This window comes from Anabrus simplex, chromosome 1 (genome assembly GCF_040414725.1).
Source record: "Anabrus simplex isolate iqAnaSimp1 chromosome 1, ASM4041472v1, whole genome shotgun sequence".
Classification (NCBI taxonomy): Eukaryota; Metazoa; Arthropoda; class Insecta; order Orthoptera; family Tettigoniidae; genus Anabrus; species Anabrus simplex.
This window is the reverse complement of record NC_090265.1, coordinates 817,965,429-817,992,514: the sequence shown is the minus strand read 5'-3', so window position 1 is coordinate 817,992,514 and position 27,086 is coordinate 817,965,429. Positions and strand designations below refer to the sequence as shown.

At 40.1% G+C, this 27,086-nt stretch overlaps 1 protein-coding gene across 1 annotated transcript in view; it reads left to right on the top strand.

Annotated features, from left to right (window-relative positions):
• Positions 1-27,086, top strand: part of LOC136857124 (uncharacterized) — an 84,230-nt gene that overhangs the window by 44,306 nt on the left and 12,838 nt on the right. The window contains exon 5 of the mRNA XM_068224975.1: positions 3,644-3,927. Coding sequence (XP_068081076.1) covers positions 3,644-3,927 — 284 coding nt within the window. The remainder of the gene's footprint in view (positions 1-3,643; positions 3,928-27,086) is intronic.

Sequence of the window (27,086 nt, the reverse complement as noted above, 5' to 3'; positions counted from 1 at the left end):
ACCAGTAAGCGGCTAATTTACATGCTTCCTTGGTAGCGTCCATCACATTCTGGAGAGAGCAAGTTGTTGGACTCAAGTTACAAACAAGAAGATGGCTCATTGTCTGTTCTTCACCACATTCACATAGAGTGGAGTCACAGACAAAACCCCACTTTCTCATGTTGGTCTTTGTTCTTCCTACTCCTGAACGCAACCTGTTGAGCGTCTTCCATGTTGACCAGCTTTCCTCGTGGCCTGGAGGAAGTCTTTGGGAAGGCATCATCCATCCTGCAAGGTGGCTGTATCTGGAACGCTATGAATTCACTCTGAAGTTCGATGGTGATTCAGTGAGGCTTTCAGGTGTATGGAGAAAGCTTTTCCTTGATGTGAGCCGTTGGGTTGCTGGATGGTACCCATATAAAGTATGGGTCGTCAGGTTCAGTGCTTTAGATTTCTCCAGTCGGGATGCACACTCACGGCGGATATCTGGAGGTGGGATACCTGCTAGACAATAAACTTTATCAAGTGGTGTAGATCTCAAACATCCTGTAATGAGTCTGCAGGTTTCATTTAAGGCGACATCCACTTGATTAGCATGATTAGATCTACACGAGACAGGGCAGGCGTATTCTGCTGCTGAATAACAGAGGGCTATTGCTGATGTTCTCAAAGGAGAGGATGCGTCCCCCAAGTTGAACCCGATAATTTCCGGATAATGTTGTTCCTTGCAAATGCCTTCCTTTTGGTATTCAGACAGCGTGTTCTATAGGTTAGTGCTCGGTCCAGAGTTACTCCTAGATATTTGGAAGTGAAGCAGTGTTCTAATATTTTACCTTCCCAAATCACAATACAATTCATACAATATGAGAAAGATGTCACTCTACTGAATGTCACCGATACATGGAAAAAAATTCCCATCACAATATTGGCCAGCGGCGTAAGAGAAATGGTAGTATACAGTTTTCAGTCACTAGATTACGTGACAAAAGACTCGTTTCAATTCCGAAGCTCTCCACAGTGTCCATATAGAAGGACGGAATATGACGCTTTTGATGGTGATTCGTCTGATATATGGAGACTTTACGCTTTAAGTAGACCCCTTGGTGATTTTCGGCCGGAGTGATCTACGTACCAACAACGTACTTTACCCTCTCCTCTCCTCATTGTCATTATCATCATCATCATCATCATCATCATCATCATCATCATCATTATTATTATCATCATAACACATTCAGACACCTTTGGGTGCCAAATAGGAGGAACCCCTAGGTCTCTCCACAGGTCACATGACATCAATCAGTCAGGCAACAACGGTCATAACTGAAATAACAGATCTCTGTGGCAGGAATGCATGTGTCATGCGGAACTTAGCCACATCGAACTGCTGAGATCTTCAAACAGAGACATGTATCAACTGTTGAACAACCTCGGAGTTGATTTCCTGTGTCCACTCGCACGGAATCGTCATTCGCCGGCATCTAAAAGTGCTTAACCTATGGAAGTCGCTAGTTCGTGCAGAAATTATCCTCACATGTAGGCATTTCTTGATCTAAACAGTTCCAAGTTTTACAACGTGGCTCAGAGATCCGCAAGGTTTCTTTGCATAATAAAATAGTGAGTTATCTGTACTTATCTTTGGATTATCCCTTGTCATTAGCTCCTATACCCGCATACAATAATTATGTGTTACTGCACATACTACTACAGTCAATAAGTTCGCGGACTGGCGCCTGCAGTATAGGCAATGCGGCGTACACTCATGTACTACAGTCAATAACTTCTTCGACTGGCGCTTACAGTGTAGACAATACAGTATACACCTATGTTCGTACTACAGTCAATATGCTCGTGGACAAGCGCTAACGAGTTTAAGGATCGCATAGTCTTTCGACCTGCCTTTTCGCGTCTTTTCCCGTCGTCGTAATCCGCGTGATTTCGGCTTTATCGTCTGAAACGTTCTGCTAGTGGATTTGGCTACTTTTTGGCAGAACTTCGAATTTTCCCGATGCTCAAACTACGGCATTCCCAAGTTCCGCCACTGACATTCAACTAACCTTTACAACAGAGACCGTACTTCTGCGTATACTGTGTGCACAAAACTGCCTCTCACTGGCACTAGTGAAGAACTGTCACGGCAACATTTCGTGGTGTAAACCTTCCTCTATAGTGCACCACAGCGACACTGAACGGCCAGCCCGCGAACTTAATGACTCTACTACGTAGCTGAGTTACATTTCTACTACTTTATTTCAAGAATAAATAATACCACTTAGGAAACGAGCCTCAACTGAAACTAAAATTCCTTTCCTGAAAATGTACACAGTTAACTTGTTCACCCCTCAAGCTAACCTGTACCTACACAATTTAAATATTCCTGAAAAGTGCATAATAACGACGACGGAATTAACGAACTACGCGAGCAAATTTTCTTTCTAGAAAAAGCTTAGAAGTTTCTAGACTACGCAATAGAATTGCGTTAACTTTCACCTGAATTTAATTAATATTAATTTGATTTTAGACCAGCAATATTAATACGCTACTTAAGAACGTTTAACAAATTAACTTCCCACATATTGATTAAGATGAAATTTGTCTGTTAAGCTGTTGCTTAAGGATGAACTTGCTTTGTCTCTATCCTGCAGTTATCTTCCTCCAACTTTGATTAAAAATCTTACTGGAGAGTTAGGAAGGATTAAACTACAGACCCAGCACAACTTCACTTGAGAACTGGTGTTAGAAACGACCATTGCACTGCTCTGTAAACATGATGAACTTGTAAGCTGCAGATAATAATAATAATAATAATAATAATAATAATAATAATAATAATAATAATAGTAATAGTAATAATAATAATAATAATAATAATAATAATAATAATAATAATAATAATAATAATAATAATAATAATAATAATAAACAACTTACCAAACAAGAAATCCAATCTACTCTAAGATAGAGAGGATCACGGAAACAATGCACAATCGCAGGGCTCGCTTCTATGGTCACCTATACGTATGGACGATTCTCGATGTACAAAACGCATTTTTAACTATTTTGACTCAAAACCAAAAATAACAATTCCCTGGTTCGTTAACGTCAAGAAAGACTTCGAATAATTGAGCTTACGACCAGATGACGCGCACAAACGAGAGCTTTTCGGGACAAGCATTGTGACTTTCGGGACTTCCCGGGATGTGAAGTGATCAGCTGGTGCAAAGTGGTCGTATCAAAGCCGCGCTCGACAGAGCGAACTAATGAAAACCTACTGGAACAATCGAAAACTGAGTAAATGTCAGAATGTATAATGAAACTTATCGTGGTCCCTAGATGGCCTATTATATAATAATAAATAAAATAAACAAATAACAAAACTTAGTATTGTTCTAAATGCTGTTGACATTAACAAGACAAGGAAACATGACATTGCTGTGTTTGGTAAATGTGCTACCCTTTTAAGTAAACAAATAAATAAGTATATACCTTGTAAGAATTAATTGTTAAGAAAAATAGTAATAAGATAATTTATAGGTTCTACTTTCAAGCGTCTGTTTTAACAATCAAGCTTCAAAACTTATTGTTGTTAGCAACAATGAAAAGTATAACTAATCCCTTCGGGAATTGTGCTCCCTTCCTTTATATTAATTCTTTCCATTTGCAGTGGATGACTTCGTGCAAATTCTAAATGGCTCACTGTGGAGTAAGGCGAATTTGGATCGTGACACTACGCAGAAAACTAGAAGTGAAAATGTCACCGGGGAGATAAATCTGTCCGGTCCCAAAGTGCAGGCACAAATCCAGTGTTCTGTGAAGAGAGAAAATGACGTCAGCACTTATAACAAGACTGTGAATGTGACAGTTCTGGACGTAAATGACAACACTCCTCGTCCAACGATAGAAGGACCACAAACTCTATATTTGGACAACCAAGGATTTATCCCAAAGGTAAGTTAGAATCTCAATTTTAACCTTTAGACACATTGTTTCCTGTGCTTTGGAAAAATACGATTTGGTTATCATTTATAGTCTACATAATTCTGTTCTGTTTCTTGGCTGGTTGGTCAACGTACTGGTCTTCTGTTCTTCTTCTGTACAGAATGTTTTTAAATACCACTGGAGTCAATAATTTTGTGGACTGGCACGTACGTTGAAGGCAACATAGTTTACACCTATGAACTACAGCCAGAATGATCGTGATCTGGCGCTAACAGTTTAAGAATCACATAGTCTTTTAACCTGCCTTTCTTGCGACCTTTTTCCGTCGTGATGATACGGACGACTTCGGCTTCATAATCTCAAACGTTCCACTAGCGGATTTGCGTAATTATTTGGCAAAACTTGAAATTTACTCAAACTCCGACATTCTCAAATTCCGCCACTTACATTCAACTACCCCTCACAACAGAAACAATATTTCTGCTTACACTATAAGCACACAATTGCCTCCTGCTGGGAGTAGCGAAGAATTGTCAAGGCACCATCATTTTGTGCAAACATTCCGCTGTAGTGCAGCACAGCGACACTAGACCACCAGTCCACGAACTTAATCATTCTACTACGTACTAGGTTTTTTAAAAAAGACCTGAAAAATCCAAACTTTTGATATATATATATTATCAGCTTATTAAATTTAATTTTTGTGTCACGTAACATGAAATGTATGAAATGTCGTATGGATTTTAGTGCCAGGATATCCCAGGACGGGTTCGGCTCGCCAGGTGCAGGTCTTTCTATTTGACACCCGTAGGCGACCTGCGCGTGGTTATGAGGATGAAATGATAATGAAGACGACACATACACCCAGCCCCCGTGCCATTGGAATTAACTAATTAAGGTTAAAATCCCCGACCCGGCCGGGAATCGAACCCGGGACCCTCTGAACCGAAGGCCAGTACGCTGACCGTTCAGCCAACGAGTCGGACGTCACGTAACATCATCTGATATTACAGCTGTACACAGCAGATACTGCAAATCTTTACTGCACTACGAGTAGCAATAACACCGAACTACACGGTTTTGAATGTTAGAAATAACAAAATGTGTAGCCTTACTTCAATATGCTGAGCGAAAAATGGCCATGTTCTCTTCATTGTATTGTGCAGTGTACATGACTACACCAGAGCCAACATTTATCTATCTAATGTGCAAAACTGTAAAAAATACATATTGAGGTCTCTTAATGATTTCTACTGCAAAATACAAGCTTCAGAAATGATATTTATAATTATGCTTGGTAAGTCTAAAGTGGTTAATATTATATTTAAACGCGAGTAAACAGAGAATTATGTGTAATAGTGCAATTTTAAGACATTTTTCTGGTGATTTAATGTGCATGGATTGTTTCACATACCCAATGATTAATTCTTCGGCTCGTCGAAGTATTTTTATAGAGTACATTACTGAGGCCTGGAACGTTAACATAATAATGTTTTTGGCTTTACGTCCCACTAACTACTTTTTCGGTTTTCGGAGACGCCAAAATGCCGTAATTTAGTCCCACAGGAGTACTTTAACGTGCCAGTAAATCTACCAGCACGAGACTAACGTATTTGAGCACCTTCAAATACCACCTGACTGAGCCAGGATCTAACCTGACAAGTTGGGGTCAGAAAGCCAGCGCTTCGACCGTCTGAGCCACTCAGCCCGGCTCGGCTGGAACGTTAACGTAGCCACGTGAGGTCTACTGAGTATCGTCTGATATGAGGGAGAGTGGATTCTGCTAAGAAAGTCAAGTAATAAAGTCTAAGAAGTCGTCATGGTATCTTCCTGACACTACAGTATCTACAAGTCATCTGGGTAGACAGCACTTGGACTGGCAAGCCAAAATCCACAGTGGGAGAGGTGTTAATGTCGTACTAGAACAGATTCTTGTGGTGATGTTGGGATAATAAAGGTCTAGGATTTATAAAATCGTTGAATATGAACTTAAATCCTCTTCTTTGTCAAAAATAGACTGATATTCTTGTCTTAGTGAATAAAATCTGAATCCCCCTCTTAATTGAAGAGATTTTTATGACCTCTTCTTTGCTGAACTCGGGCCTACATTACTGAAGATGTATCTGAGGCTTCATCTTTGTCCAACGCGGACCTGAACCATCCTCTTTTTTATAGAGTACTTCAGTCTACCTTTGTTGAAGATACACCTACCGAGCGAGCTGGCCGTGCGGTTAGCGACGCGTAGCTGTGAGCTAGGATTTGGGAGACAGTGGGTGCATTCCCCACTGTCGGCAGCCCTCAAGATAGTTCTCCGTGATTTCCCATTTATATCAGGCAAATGCTGTGGCTATACCTTAAATAAGGCCACGTCACTCCTTCCCACTCCTAGCCCTTTCCTATCCCTTCATCGCCATAAAACCTATCTGTATCAGTGCGACGTAAAGCAACTTGTAAGGAAAAAAAGAAAGGTAGACCTAAATAGTCATTATATGCATTGTATGCTGGAGTGGAGAGGAAACAATATATCATTAAAATAAGTTCTGGACATTTAAGTTCATAAGTATTTAAACAGGAATAAACATAAATGTTTATATGTACTTTTCTAAAAATGTTTATACTCTTCTAAATATTTGAGTGAGACTTGATAGAATCTGATGATGTTCTTTTAAGAACGAAACATGTCATTCTATTTTAATTAAGTTGTTCCTTTTCTCAGATATAATACTGTTTATTTACTTGCAGATAGTTTAAAAAGATATTACTCAGAATTAGTTTCGGAAGACTGAAGAACATAACAGTTATAAAAAAATCACCTTGAGGTAACAAATTCACCGTGCTTCTCGGCTTGCAATTAGGTAACTCTGGACTGCGACGCAGTAAAGCGCCGTGTGAGCTGTCGTTTGATTCCACTCAGTGAATTATATAAGTATTGGGCAAAAATAAATCAAAGGCAAAATATTTGAGAAAAGTGAGGTGAGAATAAGTACGAAAAATATCTTTCTCTAGTAGAATTCGTGTCAAATGTACAATAAATGTCTCCAAAATGATGGAAACTAAGTGCCTCGTTAGATTTCTAAAAAAAAAACGTCACCAATGTCGAGGGTCGAAAATCTTATCTATGGGGGTGTCTCACAGTTAAAGCGACCGAGCGTCATGAGGCCAGTTTCGCACTACTGGAACCCAACGAAGCACATCTATTTCCCCAAGTGGTGAAAAATTATCTAGAACTCGTGAATGGTGATATAGAAGAGGGCTCGGTGTGCCCATCGGAGCTACCATGGCTCTGCGTCGTACGAACATTTTCCCGTAATTTTCACGTCGATCTCTTACCATATATATGTTACTTCTGATATTATAGCCAGATTGTATATCAAATTTGTCCTGAAGATGTGTACAATTGAATTGGTTATTTGAGAAATCATACATGTCCACTACTACTAGATTTGAGAAAAGTATAAAAATCTGCCTACAGCTTCTAATGTTTGGAATTTGTGTCTGTTTTCAATATCAGTTATTTATCAAATCTTTTGTAACATTTCTGATAAATGTTTGAAAATCATAAGTTTTAAAAATGAGTGATATATGGACTGAAAATTTCTGGACATGTGTGATTCCTCAAACAAATGACTAAATAAACTCTTGCTAGCAAGGACATAAAAACGATATTATTTAATGCTTACAAACATTTAAGCATAGTATGTATCACACACTAATTTTCATATTTAAATTTCCCTCCATTAAATTCAAAATTCAGAACATTCAGAACTTTGTCAGTCATAACAATATCACTTATTGCAGGTACTCAGGGACATCCACCCTGTTAACTTAACGCCCAGATAATGTCTTGTCATGCCTGTTATTCAGGTTATTCAGGAGAAAATTTTCAAGTACCAAGTAAAAGACTGGAATACATATAATTTTAACTTAAAAGCATTAAATCTATTTTGTCCGAAAATGGATATGTGTGGTTTCTCAAATAATGGATTCAATTTTCAGAAATAAATTGTCAACAATAAAATTTCTAACCCGATGCACCTAGAAAAACCGCCAAGTAATAACATTTCAGCTTAGAATTCTGACCAGAAAGGTTTTGTCATCTAAGGTTCAGTATTGCACGACCTCTATCAGCGAATTTTCGTTCTAAGTGATACATGTGCTGCGGGTCATTATTTCTCCCCTCAATATTGTCACATAACGGTATTTCGAGGTGCAACAATGATATATTCTACGTTAAAACTTGTTGTAGTCCAGCTCGTCTCGATATTTATGTTTAGCAGGATGCTTCTTGAGAGTGGTTTCCGATACACTAAGTCGTGGCAGTGAAATAAAAGAATAACAAAAAATATACAACAATAAATCATACTTAGAATGTTTAATTCATGTAATATTACCTCGCAGTTATATATTTGTTTCTTTGCTTAAATCTTCAGCAGCTTTTAATGCAAATTTTGAAGGTAAATATAAACAATAAATCAGGAGAAACTTGAAGTAGTACAGTACCTACTGTAAATCCTTCTAGAAAGATAGTCATTCGAAGACTTTGTGAGAGCCTCAAGGTTATAATTTTCTCCACTTTGCTTCACATTTATGTTCGCTGCATAGTAAGTACCCGAAGGTACCAGCTATAAGCTTGTTACATTTCGATCGATCGGGAAAGTTGTTTTTCACAACAGACAAAAAGACAAACAGAACACCATTCAGATTATTAATAATAATAATACATAAAGATAGTGGTTCCTTGGCTGAATAATCAGGGTAGTGGCTTTCAGTTCAGGGCCTCAGGTTGGATCCTCGGTTGGTCCGGGGAATTTAACTGCGTATAGTTAATTCTACTGACTCGGGGATCGGGTGTTTGTGCTCGTATCAATACAAATTTCTTCATCTGTACACAACACGTCACACTACCTTAGGCAGGCTAATTTCCGGTACCTCAGCGTCTCCAAAAAACGTAAAAACAGTTATTTGATTGTAATATCAATTAAATTACTGTTATTATTTTTCTTCAAAATACAAGTAATTGTTCTGGGTATAATAATAATAATTGTTTTTTTTAAATTTCTTTCTTTTATGCAATTCTAAAATAGATAGTGCTTTAAGCAATTAGAATAATTAAATCTTTGTTTCAAAATAACTATGCCTATTATTTCATATTGGTGCCTCGGTGCCGGCTCCGCGGTGTTCTGCTTCTTACCGGAAGGTCCTGGGTTCGATTCCCGGCCAGGCCAGGGCTGGTGCGAGGTCCACTCAGCTTACGTAATTACAAATTAGAAGCTATCTTTCGGTAGGTTAGTGGCCCCGGTCTAGAAATACCAAAAAATGGCCGGGATTATCCGTCGTGCCGACCAGAAGAAGCCTCGTAATCTGCAGGCCATCAGGCTGCGCAGCGGTCATGGCCCTTTCGAGACTATTGCGCCATAGGGTTTGGTTTGGTTTGGTTTGGTTTGGTTTGGTTTGGTTTGGTTTGGTTTGGTTTGGTTTGGTTTGGTTTGGTTTGGTTTGGTTTGGTTTGGTTTGGTTTGGTTTGGTTTGGGTTTGGTTTGGTTTGGTTTGGTTTGGTTTGGTTTGGTTTGGTTTGGTTTGGTTTGGTTTGGTTTGGTTTGGTTTGGTTTGGTTTGGTTTGGTTTGGTTTGGTTTGGTTTGGTTTGGTTTGGTTTGGTTTGGTTTGGTTTGGTTTGGTTTGGTTTGGTTTGGTTTGGTTTGGTTTGGTTTGGTTTGGTTTGGTTTGGTTTGGTTTGGTTTGGTTTGGTTTGGTTTGGTTTGGTACTTATGTTTCTATTTGCAGAATTTTACGAAAATTGGCCTGTTATTAATGTGCGGCCCGCCATCATGCCTGAAGTTTCCAATGAGATCCTCGAGGGCTTACATGTTGGAAAACCCTGTTTTAGATACTCTCCGCCAACTTATAGTCGATTACTGTTTGTTTCTTCCTTATTCTCTGCAAAAGCATATTGAAAACGCCGTAGTGCTTAAAATCATTGAATGTGAAAACATTTTAGAATAGAATGGGATAAATTTGGGTATATTGGAACGTGGACCAATTTTCCTTGTCTTTGTGAGCTTTTTTGTGAGACTTCAGAATTGTAAAACTCTTTGTTTACAAATTGATGATAATCTGATTCCGAAATTGAGCTGCTTTATAATGAAATCATTGGTGCAAAATGGTATCCAAGGTATGCATAACATTATTCCCCAGCACCACATTCCAAAATAGTGCAACTCGTTAACTGAATGGTCAGAGTACTGGCCTTCGATTCAGAGGGTCCTGGGTTCGATTCCCGGTCGGGTCGGGGATTTTAATCGCTTCTATTAATTCTTATGGCTCGGGGATTGGGTTTTTGTGTCCGTTCCAACACTCTCCTCTTCATATTCAGACAACATACCACACTACCAACCCACCACAGAAATACGCAATCGTGATTACATCCCTCCATATAGGGTTGGCGTCAGGAAGGGCATCCGGCCGTTAAACAGGACTAAATCCACATGTTAGACGCAGTACGGACCCGCGATCTCACAGGTGTGGAAACAGCGGAAGGAAAAGAAGAAGAAGACCACATTTCAAAATAATCGATTTACTTCAGGTATGTATCAAGGAGTATCCATGTCTCGGCTCCATAGAGGAAATACGAGACTGAATATTACTCCCGTTTTTGGTTGTCCGTTCACAATTGCGGCAAATTGATCATTGGTCTAGTGACAGCGAATCAGAACTATGCATCATTCACGCGTATCAAAGAGTAAATACACCCAGTCTCTTGATTTCTAGAGCCGCCGCTCTCCTTATCTGTCTACATGAACAACCCTTACCATTTGTATTGCGACATCACTACAAAGGGGTTAATGAGCAGTTTCCGCAGTATAGGGGAGACGACGGTAAAGAAGGAGAAGGGTAATTAGAACGCTTAAATATACCCCACCTCTCGCTAAAATTAATTTCTTGCTTCGTTCTGGCAATGCTGGTACAAGACGCAGCATAACAAGAAACAAGTGACAAGTAGACAATATATAATGACGAACTGTTTGAGAACTGTTCCCTCATTTTATAAAACAGGTGTATTTGTTAAGAGCAAATTAAATTTACGAAGGTGATTCGTTGTGAAATTTAATGCAATCCGTATATTATATTCTTTCTTCCTGACTTTTTCCAATTTCTTAGGGTCGGCACTTTGGGTGCATTTGGCCTAGATTTACGGCCGGGAATCGAACCCAGGACCTCCGGGTAAGAATCAGAACACCGCCTGGCCGGCACAGAGGCACCAGTATGAAATAATAGACATAGTTATTTTGAAACAAAGATTTAATTATTTTAATTGCTTAAAACACTTCAGTGGCATTCATAGACTTGAAAGCAGCCTACGACACAGTCTGGAAAGATGGGTTACTCTACAAGTTCCTGAAAGTGGTCCCATGCAGGACAACTGCACGAATCCTGAATAACATGTTGAGTCAAAAACAATTTTGTGTGTACAATGGGGCAGCTGTAAGCAGCCAAAGATCGCTGAACAACGGTCTGCCACAGGGGTCAGTTCTCGCTCCTTTGCTGTTTAGTTTATATATTGCAGACATGCCGAAGACACTTCCAAGGAAATTCGGATACGCAGATGACTGGGCACTTGCTATCAGGGACAAAACAGTTGATAAAACAGAAGAGATCCTGACTGAAGAGCCCAAGATACTGGCACACTACTTTAAAAAAAAAGGGGACTCCAACCAAACATCAGCAAAACTGAAGTTTATTGCTTTCACCTAAACAATAAAATGTCTAAGAGGGAGTTAAATGTGTACATGGACAACCAGAAATTGAGACATAATAGGTACCCTAAATATCTAGGAGTTACACTGGATAGAACACTGCCTTATAAACAACATCTCCTGAACGTCTCTGCCAAGGTAAGATGTCGCAACAATATAATTCATAAGCTGTGTGGAACAACTTGGGAATCTACAGTTTCAACTCTGAGATGTTGAGCTTTAGGGCTGGTGTACTCGACTGCTGAATACTGTGCTGCTGTTTGGCTAAATTGTACCCACACAAACATCAAGATACCCAGCTAAACACTACAATGCGTCTCATCACTGACACAATCAAATCCACTCCTACACAGTGACTACCAGTGTTAAGTCATATCCCTCCCCCAGATCTCAGACATAAAGATGCTCTCCTAAGAGAATTCAGGAAAATAGTGAATAAACCAGAACTCCCGATACATAATGTCATCGGTGATGTGAATATTAATCGTCTGCGTTCAAGAAAACCACCAACTAGAGATGCCATGAACTTGTGGAACAGCAACTACCAAAGTTCCGCTGAATGGCATCAGGGAGTCAATGAAAAATACTGCCCGACAATGCCTTCTTTGAAGAAGACGCCACCAGCTGGTTTTAACCTCGTTCGAAGACCATGGTCCGCACTGAACAGGATCCGAACAAACCACGGTAACTGAGCAGCCTTCCACTACAACTTGAACAGAATCCCAACGCCTGAGTGCGACTGTGGCGCTACACAACAGACAGTGAACCACATCACTAAAGAATGCAGGAATAGAAAATACAATGGCAGTGGTAGTGACATTGCTTTTTGCGACTCCAGAGGCTATAGACTATATAAACAACTTGGACATACGTATATAGTGTAGATCTTACAACAATATACGCTGTATCCCTAGCCCTACGCTAAATAATGAAATATTTTACAATTGCATAAAAGAAAGAAATTAAAAAGAAACAATTATTATTATACCCAGAACAATTGTATTTTGAAGAAAAATAATAGTAATTTTAATTGATTTTACAATCAACTAACTGTTTTTACGGTTTTCGGAGACGTCGAGGCACCGAAATTAGCCCGCCGAAGTTCTTTCGCGTGCCCGTAAATATACCGACACGAGGATGACGTATTTGAGCACCTTAAATACCACCGGAATGAGCCAGGACCGAAGCTGCCAAGTTGGGGTCAGAATGCCAGCGCCTAAACCATCTGAACCACTCAGCCCGGCTTGAACAGCAGTTCTCCGCAATGCCAGTTTATTTGAATTAATGTGTGAAAAATTGCAAAAAAAGGAAACAAATAACTTAGAGATAAAGTGAAATTTATAAGAATTAGTCAAAATAAAACCTCAAAAAGGGGAATTTAGTGGTGGTACTGTGGTTCTTCAGCTGCATCAAACAATGAACTATTACCCACCTCCAGCTCTGTTGTTGCTAATATCATAAGGTGAAGCAGCATGTCGACTTCTGAACTGATTTTAAATGAATTACATAGAAATAAAAGGAAGCACTTGCTCGTATGTACGTTCTCCCAAACATTGAAGACATTTTTTGCCCAAATTGTATTAAGTTTTGGTATTTTTCTGTCTAGAAGTTTATTTTTTTAATGTGATCACTTTCTTCATCTGGTCCAAATTCAAATACTGTATCTTCCTTGCGGAGAGAACATTGATATTCAGTTACAAGAACATAAAACCCAGGAATTTATTTCCAAGAGTACTTCCCTGAAACTTTATTCGGAAGTGCATCACTGTGTACCGACCAGCACTACCAACAAGAGAAGAACTGATACCGCCTCCTACACCATTGGAAAACAAGTATTTTTTGGTATTTATTGTATGCTTCGTTGCATAAATTTTCCATAACTGAGGCTGGCAATGTGATCAAGATTTAGAATTGATCCACAGCCAATTTATAATGGTTAAGACCTAACACTGACATTTGTAAAGACTTATATTCCCCCGAAAACTTAATTTATATATGAAAAGAATCAATCAGTCCACCTCTGTGATGTAGTGATCATTGTGATTAGCTGCCAGCCCCGGAGGTCCGGGGTGCATTCCCGGCTCAGTCTCGAAATTTTAAAAGTACTACGAGGGCTGGAACGGTTTCCACTCAACCTCGGAAGGTCGACTGAGTGGAGGGGGTTCAATTCACTCTTCAGGCAACCTCGAAGTGGTTTTCCGTATTTTCCCACTTCTCTCCAGGTAAATGTCGGTATCGCCATGGCCGCTTCCTTCCCTCTTCCTTGTCTACCCCTTCCAATCTATCCGACCCCCCACAAGGCCCTTGTTCAGCATAGCAGGTGAGACCATCTGGGCGAAGTACCGGGCCTCGTTCCGAGTTGTATGCCCCGTCTTAAAGTCCCACGCTTCAGGATACTGCCCTTGAGGCCGTAGAGGTGGGATCTCCCGCTAAGTCCAAGGAAAAACCAGCCCTGGAGGGTAAACGGATTAAGTAAGTAAGAATCAATCAAATCTGAGGGTTAGAGCATAAGTCGTTGCAACTACTTTTTCGCACGAATGCTGGATCTACCAGACAAATGGAAATATACAGATGGGAGGGGGGAGCGTAAGGTGCAGGGGAATGCACTGTATGAATAATGACAAGTAGATATACGAGGTGAAGGATATAAAGCGAGGAAACTGTCAGCCATGAAATCCTTGTTCTACATAATGTTTATTCTTAGAGAATACAGTTTACGTAAAACCTCTCAAAGTAGTCCCCTAGATTGTCCATAACACGTTGCCAACGATGCGGGAGACATCGGATCCTAGTCTTCTCAACATGTGTGAGTTTTGCGATCTCATTTTCACACTGCAGGTAATGTTCTCTTGTGACCCAAACAGTCCCCTACACAATGTTATTTTTCTTTAGGGGTAGGGTCAAAATAGCATGGATCAGGTCCAGTAAATATGGCGGCTGTTCCAGTACTTGCCTCGTCATATCCATTCTGCACGGTGCCTGACTCACTACCGCAGTTCCATCACGTTGTACTACGGCACCTGGGCGTCTCCGAAAGCCATAAAAGTAGTTAATGGGACGTAGAGCAAATAACGTTGTTATTATGAAATGTTTTTCGTAAATTTTCTTGATATTTTTAAATACTTTTCCAAAAAAGTTGCGGCCCGCATTGTGGACCTCATGCGTCCCACGGACCGCCAGTTGGAAAACACCGTGATCCAGAACTTTATGACTTTCACGTAACTTGAAAACTACGAACTAATAACATAGAGAAGAGTTTCCGAAATGTACTTCATTCCTGTGCAAAGCTACTTTAGACAGCATTGAGAATAGGAACGCATGGTCCATATTGAACTTGTTACAAAACTTGTCGTCAATGGAGTTGAAGTTCTAAACTCTTGAATAGCAAAGAGCTACCTCTGTACAGGTATGATGGCTTCTACTGTGCATAACCTCGGCTCTAAGTTCTAATTGTGAATGTCGTATTTAAAAATTAGGAAACAAACTTACGTTCGCCTGAGTGAACTGAGCTGCCCTTACCATCTTGGCTAGCAGTCGCCATCATCGAAGAGAAACTGTGCGAGCAAATCTTGTTCCTCAAATGTAACTAATTCTCTCCATAATTAGATTGCTTTTCAAAATATGAAAGGGTGACAATTGAGAAACTGTTATCATAAACTTAGAAACAGCAGACCAAATTCCTTCAACTCATTTCGTGAGAAATTGTCTTTGAATTAACACGCATTACGTGTATGTTTCAGTTTCATCGATTTTGCACACCAGAATTGGTAGTTGTTGGCTGTGGTTATTATTGTCTTAACCCTTCCCATGCCAGGTATATAATGCTGGAGAACACGAATTTTTGTGTCCAAGATATTAGTCCGATTTGGGGGTGTTTATTGGGTCGTAGATTCTGAAAATATCAGCTCTCCTTCTCACATTATGGCATATTATGATATTAAATTAAGCCTGCAACATAGACAAAGAAATACCAGTACTTCATTAATACAACAAGTATTTTTTGGGACGTGTCAATATATTAAAATAGTTTACTAAAAACAGATTTGGCTAATCCGTCCGTCCGTTTTACCGGACAGATTTGCTTTATTTTTGCTTCATTCTCTCAAAAATTGCCTGCCAGTGAATCAGAAGACATTGATAGGTCTCTTAAGATCAGCCAACTTTCAGTAATCATACAATGATTCATGAAATGATCACTCCAATAATTGCAGGCGATGGCTAACCCTAACCCACAATACATTCTGCACTTAGCAGGTTGCTAAGCGACTAACACCTTCATTAACATCCTGATAAATGTGATTTTCATCCTTAGTAATGTCATTGCATACAGCCATGTTTGATTACTACCTGTAATGTCGAGAGTATATACTTCCTCTGATGATGGTAGAATACTATTCCCTGCTAGACACTCTTTGATTCTCTAACCTTCCCCAGCTCTCAAATATATTCAACAGATAACAGAGCGTTCCTGATAAGTTACATGCTGCTAAGAGATTTTTTTGCTAGTGGCTTTACGTCGCACCGACACAGGCAGGTCTTATGGCGACGGTGGGATTGGAAAAGGCTATGAGTGGGAAGGAGGCGGCCGTGGCCTTAATTAAGGTACAGCCCCAGCATTTGCCTGGTGTGGAAATGGGAAACCACCGAAAACCATATTCAGGGCTGCCGGCAGTGGGATTCGAACCCACAATCTCCCATATGCAAGCTCACAGCTGCGCGCCCCTAACCGCACGGCCAACTCGCCCGGTGCTAAGAGAAAAAGAAAGTCTGTGTACAAACACACCCCGTCATGCCAAACGCCTTAGTCATTATCTGGGAACACCTATAGAAGGATAGCCTAGCTACACTAGAAAAAGTCAAGGCCATGTGCCTTGAAAAAGTTCTCTGCCTGGGAAAAATCTCTCCTTCAAGACTAACCTTTGAACTCTCAAGACAACCGTATGTAGAAGAACTGAGATTAAAAATACCATTGCATTCTACGACACAATATAAAGCTTTACATCAAGAACTGCAGGCTTAATAAAAGCGAATATATGGATAGAGTTTTACCAAACAGATGGCATGATGACGTCATAATGGATGAATTCTGACTACGAACTGCGGCATGCAATAAAGCGCTTATTATTAAATGTTCATAAAACCATTGAAAAGGGAAGGCGAAGCAATATGACTACGACAGGCATATCAAGACGAGTTCTCTCACGTATTCATAACGAATGCTGCGGGGCTGTTATGTTATTAAATTAAGCTTAAATCATAGACAAAGAAACACCAGTACTTCATTAAAACAATAACTATTTTGTGACATATTATGTTATTAAATTAAGCCTACGACGTAGACAGAGATACAGCAGTACTCCAGTAAGATGACAGGTACTTTGGGGAAAAGTTTATTAAATTTAAGTCGGTTCTTATTCTTTCCTTGTTCACTAATAAGACCATCCAATTCAGTCTGACTGAAACCTCTCGAAGTAGAAATCACTATCACGTTGCTCATTACAACTTTCTGTCTCACTATTCGATTCTTCTGTCGCTTCAAAAATCTCAGGAATGCTACAGTTAAGATGGACGCGGTATCTCTTCTGAATGTGTCTCTCAGATGCTAACTCAGGATACTTCCACTAAATCCGATGTCTCCCTTTGATTCCCTTTTATTTACTAAACAAAATTAACAGTCGTTAGTGTGGTTGCTCTGTTCACGTCATGCCATCAGAATACCAAATTCCATGCTCTTCCCTTGTCCATTTGTTCACTGTCGCAGGTGCTCTATACACATTTTGCACATGACCTGCGGTGCCCATGACCTATCATGGTCCCCCAGTTTCGGTTTGAAGTAAGAAAAGCAGCCTATTTTCACTCCGTTATAAATTTCCTCCTATGAGAGAACGTGTACTCCCCACAAATGTAACAAAAAACATCCGGGCTGTTAAAAAATGTTGTTTCTGATGAAGCTATATATATATATACATATATATACAAAGAAATAAAACATTCCAGACATGTAATTTACACATACAGATATATAATGTGTAGAAAGAGAACACGCATGTTGTTGAGAAATGAATTAATACATTATCATAAAATTAACAATATCTTAAAAAACTAGAGCCGCTAGAACAAAATGGACAGCATTTTTGGAATCAGCAGCGCAAATACACCTACAATCAGTTTTAAAATTCGAAACACTACCCAAAATAACTTTTCTCCCTTGTAACGGAAAAACTACTCAAGGTGATATTTTTTCCGCCCTAGAGTGTTCAAAAATGTACTTTTTTTAAAAATCAGTAAAGCAATTATTTATTGCTCTAGTAGACAAATAAAATTATATATAAACTTGAATTACTCCATAATACTACTGTGTTGATGGATGCAGTTTTTTCTTCTGCCTCTTGGTACAGACCAGACCAGAATTTAGCTTCCACCGAAGTTTCAGTCTCATTAATGGCCGTGGCAGTGTTGAAGCCGTTGATGTATGGGCAATGCTGAGTAATGTCATTCGGACCACAAGTATTCGGTCGGGATGTTATGAAAAAAGACTGGTCGTTCTGCAATAGCACTTCCTGACTCGGTGAGCAAAGCAATGGCAAACTACCTCACTCCTCATCTTGCCCAGTACGTCTTATATTGGCAGCGTCATTGAGTTTCGTGGTTTCTATATCAATGCGTTAAAGAAGAAATGATCACCCGAATGCGTACTGTATCAGTAGGGTCTTAGTTCTTAGTTTTTCCTTCATCCAGTTTCTTTCAGTCATAACACTCTCTCTTTTCAGCCTCTCTTCTCTTTAGGTGCTTGGTGTACGAATAGTAGCAATTTAAATTGACTTATCCTCATTCAATAACGGTCATTTGCACAAATCCTCTCAGAACGTGTATGTTTATATTCGACGTAGATAAACCTCGCGTAGTTTGAAGAAAATCGGTGACCTCACAGCTGTGGCCTCCTCTATTCTTTTGTTCTTTTTTAAATACCTGTTTGGCTTTTGATCTTATTTAGCCCCTGTTTTGTATTTTCCCTTTATATACCTGTTAATGAACCTAATGGAATGAACGTATACATAATTGACAAGTGTCTGTTCAAAAAGTGATATTTCCACCTGAACAAGTGCAACTTTTAAGGAATTGCATCTTTCTCATCTGGATTACTCATGGCAGTCGACAATTTTCAACTACAGGGTCTCATATAAACTCAGACCGAACGCACGGTGTTTGTACTCTGCGACCGCCCTGCTTAAGCGTGTATACAGTCTTATATGAAATCTTACCTTATAAACTATGCTGGAAGTGTCGTCCTTCCTGAGTTGTACAGGCATTGTATCTGGTAACCACATTCTGACTGGAGAGAGTGAGTTCTGCCACTGCAGTGTTTCTGATTTCATTCACATTGTTTCCTCCAGTGTGTGAGTATTTGTTCGATACCCCTCAAGTAAAAATCACACACTGTTAGATGTGGAGAACGAGGGGGAAATAGACCAGCACTGGTCACTCCGTGTGCAAACATTTCCGAGATTGTAAGAAGGGAATCTTCTGTTCTATGAGCTCTATGAGTTCTATGAACTCGAGAAAAGTGGCCCAAATTATTCGTCTCCCACTAAGAGCACACCAAACCCCAATATTCCAACCATAATGAGGAACTTATAAACACGATTAGGATTTTCTGCACACCAATAAGGAGAGTTACGACTGTTCACACGACCATTGAGATGAAACCAGAACTTTTACACACGAAAACACGGTGTTGCAGTGATAACTGACTCACTATATTAACAGCTGAGATACAGACTGGCGACTGATGCTTGCCAGTTCGAACACGTGCAGGCTGCTTGCAAGGTACGAAGTATGCGCGCGCCTCCCATACTGCAGCTGTCGTAGCCCAAAGTACAAACACGGTGCGTTTGGTTGGGATTTATATGAGAGACCCTGTACTGTAAAATTCGTGGACAAAATACTGATTTATTTTCTGGAAGTGGAAATAGCACCGTTTGAAAAGACACTTCTCATTTCTAATGTCAAAGACCAAGAACACACTCCTAGTCCCTGGTCCAGAAGAAATAATAAATTTAGATTAAAACGCACGAACCGACGGGGAATCGAGCCCCGGGACCCCATGAACTAAAGGTCAACACGCTAGCAATTTAACCGTGGACACGTACCCTCTTCTTATTAATCGCGACCGATTGTATCACGATTCTGTCTCACATTTCTGAGCACAAAACACGAATTGCTAGCCAATGCGCTACCTAACTAGCCAAATAAAGACACAGAAGAGAGAAATCCCCTTTCTCCATGAGCGAACGAAAATGTTTCTAACCACCAAATCGGCAGTCCACTCGTCAAACCACCTCGTCTCCCCATATCATCTATGACATTTTATCTGTATGTTCTATTAGTTTATCATAAAATTAATTTACCTATTTAAACAATCCTGTATCGTCACGGACTAGATAAAGTCCGGATTTGCCAGCTGTGCAGAGTTGTTTGTTTCTAGTTCGATAAGGTGATCAATAATTACAAGCTTCATTAACAAAACGCTGAACACACATCATTTGTGCTTGATAAAGGTGGGGGCGGTCAAATATTGGCAGAACATGTTTAATGGAATACAATGAGAATTTCACTTGATACATGGATACCATTCATTCATTTATTTACAGTGCATGAAGATAATTTATCTCACACGCAGGTGTGTTTTTGAATAATCTCTTTCATTTTCAAACCAATATATACGACATAAAAAAGTACTTATATCCGTGATGTATAGCATACCATAATACTGAAGACTTCTATCAATGAGTAGAATACAATCCTGATTGTTCTGCATTGAAACTCCAACCTCTGCCAATCACTTCTCCACAATAGCTTACATAACCATTCATCGCAACGAGTCATTTTCAGCTCACAAAATTGTATACGTGTGCCTCAATCGAGAAATAGTAATTCTCTCCTAATTTCACAAATTATGATGCTAACTATGAAAATGAGTACAAGTTGATTTAGTTCTTTAATTTCATTCCGTATCGCAAAGCTTACAGCTTCCATAAATTCCCTGCCCCATCGTCACCATCAGACCTATCTGTGTCGGTGCAACATAAAGTAACTTGTAAAAGAATGTTGTGTCGTGTAGTGATTTGTCTTATTTTCAGAACATTAAAATGAAGTTTACGGAAGGGGAAACGTTGCGACTTTTTATCTATACGCCGAATACGACTCTTTATTGAATCTGAGTACCATTAACTATATCAATAAGAGACACACCGTGGAGTAAGTGAGTTAGAGCTGAAAATAAAAATCCAAAGGTGTACTTATAATCAAGAGTATATAAAAATTCAAAAGTCTAAAATATCTGGGTAGGTCTAGCTGATATAGTATATTGTCGCTGCGCCCAGAGAAACATCTATGCGATAATATTTCAGCTTAGAACTTGACCAGAAGGGTTCTAAAAAAACACGGACCCCTCCTTTTATGGCAGGCTTTTCCTGTCCGTTGTTAGCCGGTATCCAGATTCAGTACTTGTTTACTCGGATGGTTAGAGGGCAGAAGCGAAAGTAGGTTGTCCGTTCGTTGTCTACAATAACAGATTAATTTTTACTCTACCGGAGGCCTGTAGTGTGTATACAGCAGAGATCTATCGGTACGCGCTATCCAATGGACGCCGGCACTTTCTGTGCCGACTCCTTGCGCTCACTACAATATATTGATGTATGTTTCCCTGGGCACCCTCTGGTGCAGCGGATCCAGGACCTGCTGGCCGAGTGTCGGGATGCTAGCACCAGAATCACGTTTATGTGGCTCCAAAGCCACATGGATGTAGAGGGAAACGAATTATCTGATAGGGGCTGCCAATGAGGCTGTCACATTGCCACCCCTCTCCCAAATAATCTGAGAGCGATAAGAGGAACTACGAAAATATGGAAGACTTCCATTTGGGCTATTCGGGGGGGAAGCAGTGATATTATGTCGTTTTCAGATCGGCCGCAGTATAGCAACGCACTCCTACTTACTGAAGGGAGAAGACCCCCTGTGTATACTTGGTGTACATGCGGCAGTCATCTTACAGTGGTACACATCTGTACGGAGTGCGCGGACCTGACCGATCTACACCGTGGTCTAAATCTTTCGAGTACCATCTCCCTCATTCTACGAGATGACGTGCAGTCAGCAAAACTCGTCATCCATTTTATGAGGGATAGTGGCCTGTTTTATTGTGTATAGTAGTTTCTATAAGTTTTTATTTATTGTTCACTACGTTACGTTTTATTGACTCTGTTTCAATTTGTGTTTGCGTATTTTAATGTGTTTTTACATTAATCGAAACGATATACACTGACTGACAGAGCAAATGCAACACCAAGGAGGAGTGGTTCGAAAGGGATGCAAGTTGGGGAAGAAACAGAGACGGCACGGACGAATAATTGATGTTTATTTCAAACCGATATGCAGGTTACACAATGCGCACGGCATCGACTCAGTAGGATGTAGGACCACCGCGAGCGGCGATGCACGCAGAAACACGTCGAGGTACAGAGTCAATAAGAGTGCGGATGGTGTCCTGAGGGATGGTTCTCCATTCTCTGTCAACCATTTGCCACAATTGGTCGTCCGTACGAGGCTGGGGCAGAGTTTGCAAACGGCGTCCAATGAGATCCCACACGTGTTCGATCCGGAGAGTACGCTGGCCACGGAAGCATCTGTACACCTCGTAGAGCTTGTTGGGAGATGCGAGCAGTGTGTGGGCGGGCATTATCCTGCTGAAACAGAGCATTGGGCAGCCCCTGAAGGTACGGGAGTGCCACCGGCCGCAGCACATGCTGCACGTAGCGGTGGGCATTTAACGTGCCTTGAATACGCACTAGAGGTGACGTGGAATCAAACGCAATAGCGCCCCAAACCATGATGCCGCGTTGTCTAGCGGTAGGGCGCTCCACAGTTACTGCCCGATTTGACCTTTCTCCACGCCGACGCCACACTCGTCTGCGGTGACTATCACTGACAGAACAGAAGCGTGACTCATCGGAGAACACGACGTTCCGCCATTCCCTCATCCAAGTCGCTCTAGCCCGGCACCATGCCAGGCGTGCACGTCTATGCTGTGGAGTCAATGGTAGTCTTCTGAGCGGACGCCGGGAATGCAGGCCTCCTTCAACCAATCGATGGGAAATTGTTCTGGTCGATATTGGAACAGCCAGGGTTTCTTGCACATGCTGAAGAATGGCGGTTGACGTGGCGTGCGGGGCTGCCACCGCTTGGCGGCGGATGCGCCGATCCTCGCGTGCTGACGTCACTCGGGCTGCGCCTGGACCCCTCGCACGTGCCACATGTCCCTGCGCCAACTATCTTCGCCACAGGCGCTGCACCGTGGACACATCCCTATGGGTATCGGCTGCGATTTGACGAAGCGACCAACCTGCCCTTCTCAGCCCGATCACCATACCCCTCGTAAAGTCGTCTGTCTGCTGGAAATGCCTCCGTTGACGGCGGCCTGGCATTCTTAGCTATACACGTGTCCTGTGGCACACGACAACACGTTCTACAATGACTGTCGGCTAAGAAATCATGGTACGAAGTGGGCCATTCGCCAACGCCGTGTCCCATTTATCGTTCGCTACGTGCGCAGCACAGCGGTGCATTTCACATCATGAGCATACCTCAGTGACGTCAGTCTACCCTGCAATTGGCATAAAGTACTGACCACTCCTTCTTGGTGTTGCATTTGCTCTGTCAGTCAGTGTATATATATGACTGAACTTAAAGGCCTTATTCTACCGTAACCTATGTTTCTATCATTTTATCAGAAAATAAGGCATTGCAAATTAGGTCTACTAATTATTTTTTAATTCATAATCATTTTTCATCATAATTCGTTTTAAATTCTAGTCACTGGTTACATTTTAAAATTTTAACTATCATGGCATTTCCTTCCACCTTGTACCTTTAAACAACAATCATTATCATCATCACCATCATCAGAAAGGTTCTGCCATCTAAGGTTCAGTATTACATGAGCTAGATCAACGAACTTTCGTTCGAAGCGTTACAGGTACTGCGGGTCAGTATGTCTTCCCTCAACAATTGCCAAATAACGGTATTTCGAGGAACGACGACGATATGTTCCCAGTGTGAAATGGTTCGCAACTATGGATGCAACAGTCAAAACTACCAAAAGGAACTAAAAAACTCATATTCAATTGTTTCCGTAACGTCTCATATAAGTGCATTCAAAAACCTACCTAAAGAATTCTAGATCAACTTTCGTTTGGTTTTAATCCAAGAGCAGGCACGTGGGGGACACGTAGATCTTTATTTTATTGCTAGTTCATTCACTTCAGGCTCGTGTGTCTTGAAGGGGAAATGGCATCACCTATCTTCACAATCTTGAATTGTGCCTAATTGTTCTCATAAACCACTGCAGCCACAAATCTAAATTTTCGACATTGCATGGAAACATTCGTGTTGTCTGTATAAAAATAATGGTTTTCATGAGTGCTATTTTTGAGTGAGATTTTATTTTTCAACACTTTTTTTTAATATTTCTTCCCTCTAAAACTCCCATTATGGTACATTCTGAAATAAAACTGTTTCCATTTCATCTAGAATACTATAATGAAAGTGTTCTGAACATTTCAGAAGAATAGATTCAGTGAAATCTGAGAAAATATTCCTTGAATTTGAAAACTTTAAACTTATGCAAAACTGAGTTCAAAGTTAAAACATCCCTGTTGCTTAATCTCCACTTCCTTCTTCATCTCCAAAGGCACCCTCCAGACTTCTCTTGGCACTTTTTTTAACTTGTCTTGATTTTCTGGCTAAGATCTTGATTACACTGTCTGCATTTCGGAGTCTGAGCTTATATGAAGCCAGAAAAGCATCAATTATCTGAGAACCAGCATGCAACCCTAACTTTTCGAGGACCTGACACTATAATATTCCCTTGGTTGCATAGTGCCACTGCCATGAAGACTGCTTTCCTTTCTCTACTGTCAATTCATACGCCTTTTAAAAACGTTACCACTAAATCTAGGCATTTCCACAGAAGGGGAGGGAGAGAGAGAGAGAGATGACTAAACTACTGATACCGCGACAATACAAATTCGAAAGAGCCGCAACGTTTACAAACATACAAAGGATAACAAAATCTACGGAATATATATATCGTCACTCCTCTGCCGAAATTGTGAATGTGACAATGTTCTTCCTATCAATTATGTCCCTTAAGACTGGTCACGCCTCAAAGCCACATCCTGATATGCACCCCATTAGAACAAGTTTCGTTGAGTTCATTTTCGTATGCTAGACTGTAAAGGAAAATGAACCTTACTGTACCGTACTGTAGGAATGTATGTTTGCATGACATTTACCCACTCCTAGAGTATGATGTATTTAATGTTCATTTTCCTTTACACACCCGCATAGGAAAGTGAACTCAACAAAAGTTGTTATGATGGACTGCAGATCAATATGAGACTAGGAGGCGCGACTAGTCTTAAGGGAAATAATAGATAGGAAGAGCATTGACACATCCGCGGTTATAGCATAGGAGCGACGATATATAAAAAACAGAACAGCATCACATGCACGGTTCCAACTATTGAAAACAACCTCTCTTTCGCCATATGAACATCCCATTGAAAAGTAGGAGCTTTGAAATCACGAACGAAGGTTGACAGTTATGGAGTCAGATAAATGGAAAAATAAAAATAAAATAGTTACAATTACAGTACTCTAGAGTCATGCTCAAGGTGTCATTTTCAAGAGCTAAGTTTAGAGAACAAAGAAAATGGGTTTTAAATAAAAAAAATCGTATCCCTGTTGATATTCCATGTAAAACTGGAAATCCTGCGGCTATGATCTCAACAGCTACTTAGAATTACAAATTCACTTTGATGATCATGATGATGATTTTGTTTATTTAATTGTAGTGTCATAAGGCTCCTAACATAAAATAAGTAAACTCCATAGCACTACAGCTCTGATGGGCTACCTACGACTGCTGCTCAATCCAGAATCCCGCAGATTACGAACTGAAGCGTGTTCAGGACAACGAATACTCTAGGCCATTATTCTTGGCTCTGTCGACTTTGTCGATCGTGCTCACTATCTCATTGCTTTGAATATTTCTCATGTAGACATGATAATAATCTTTAGGGCCTTGCCATAACAAGGTAAAATTATTTACGTTTCCCAGAGAACTTTGATCCGCGTCTTCGGAAAAAAAATATCGTCTGTTCACGACTAAGACTTCTCTAACCTTAAATCTTCCGGTAGCAGCCATATTTGCCAGATTTTACTTGTCTAAATGAAATACAAAATATCCACAAGGTATGAAATAAATCTACGAAGTTTTATATACCTACGTAAAGCTAATACACTGAGGATTGTCATGTTGACGCGATATTGTAAAAATGTTCTGAGTAGAAAAATGTACAGGCTGTTCAAAAAGAGGAATTCACAAATTCAAAAGAATAATAATAATAATAATAATAATAATAATAATAATAATAATAATAATAATAATAATAATAATATTTTGCTCATATGTACACCAGACTGAAACACTACACAAACAAACTGAGATATATAAATTTTCAGTAATGTACCTGTAATGCATTAGTGAAAGTTTTATCACTCTGAGAGGTATATTCTTGAAAATATTAGGGAAAATGTATAGGCATGTGTTGCTCAGGAGGCTTACCTTAGATTACTTTTGTTGAGATAGGTTTCTGTATTGCAGATTCATTATCAGTTTCACTTTCCGATATTTGATGGGAAGTAATGGCTGATATAAATTCCAAATCTAATTCAGAATCTCTTGGTTTATTCTTTATATCCTCAAAGTCAGATCCGTCACTTTCATTTTCCAACAAATTTCACGATAGTTCATCACTAAATTTTCGTAATGAAGATGCAACATTTAAACCCCTGTCAATATAAATGCGGTTTTCTCACTTTAAATAACAAAAACGAAAATAGCCATGATGTAATTAACATAAAATAATGTTTTTAATATCAACATTTAATTAATGGTAAGCTGACATTGACAGTCAGACGAGCATAATTTGTCATAAATTTCCTCACTATCTATTAATGTTGATGACACACATAACGCAACATCCGGGCATATGTCACTCACACTGCTGTGAGGAACGCTGCCTAGTGCAATCTTTCAACGTATCAATTTATTGTCCGACAGATTTTGTTTTAATTGTGAAACTTGTGAATTCTTTTCACCGATTGTTCACACGAAATATGTGAATATGCTATGACATATTCGCCCAACATTCCTACATAATGAACTTTATGTGTGGCCGGAATAGCTGAAATACGTTGAAGTGGTACCTCCTGAACAATGATTTGCTTGGTCTTATTGCTCAATACGCTAACAAAATCTTCAGCGCTCTGTACCTTCTTTCCAAATTTCTCAG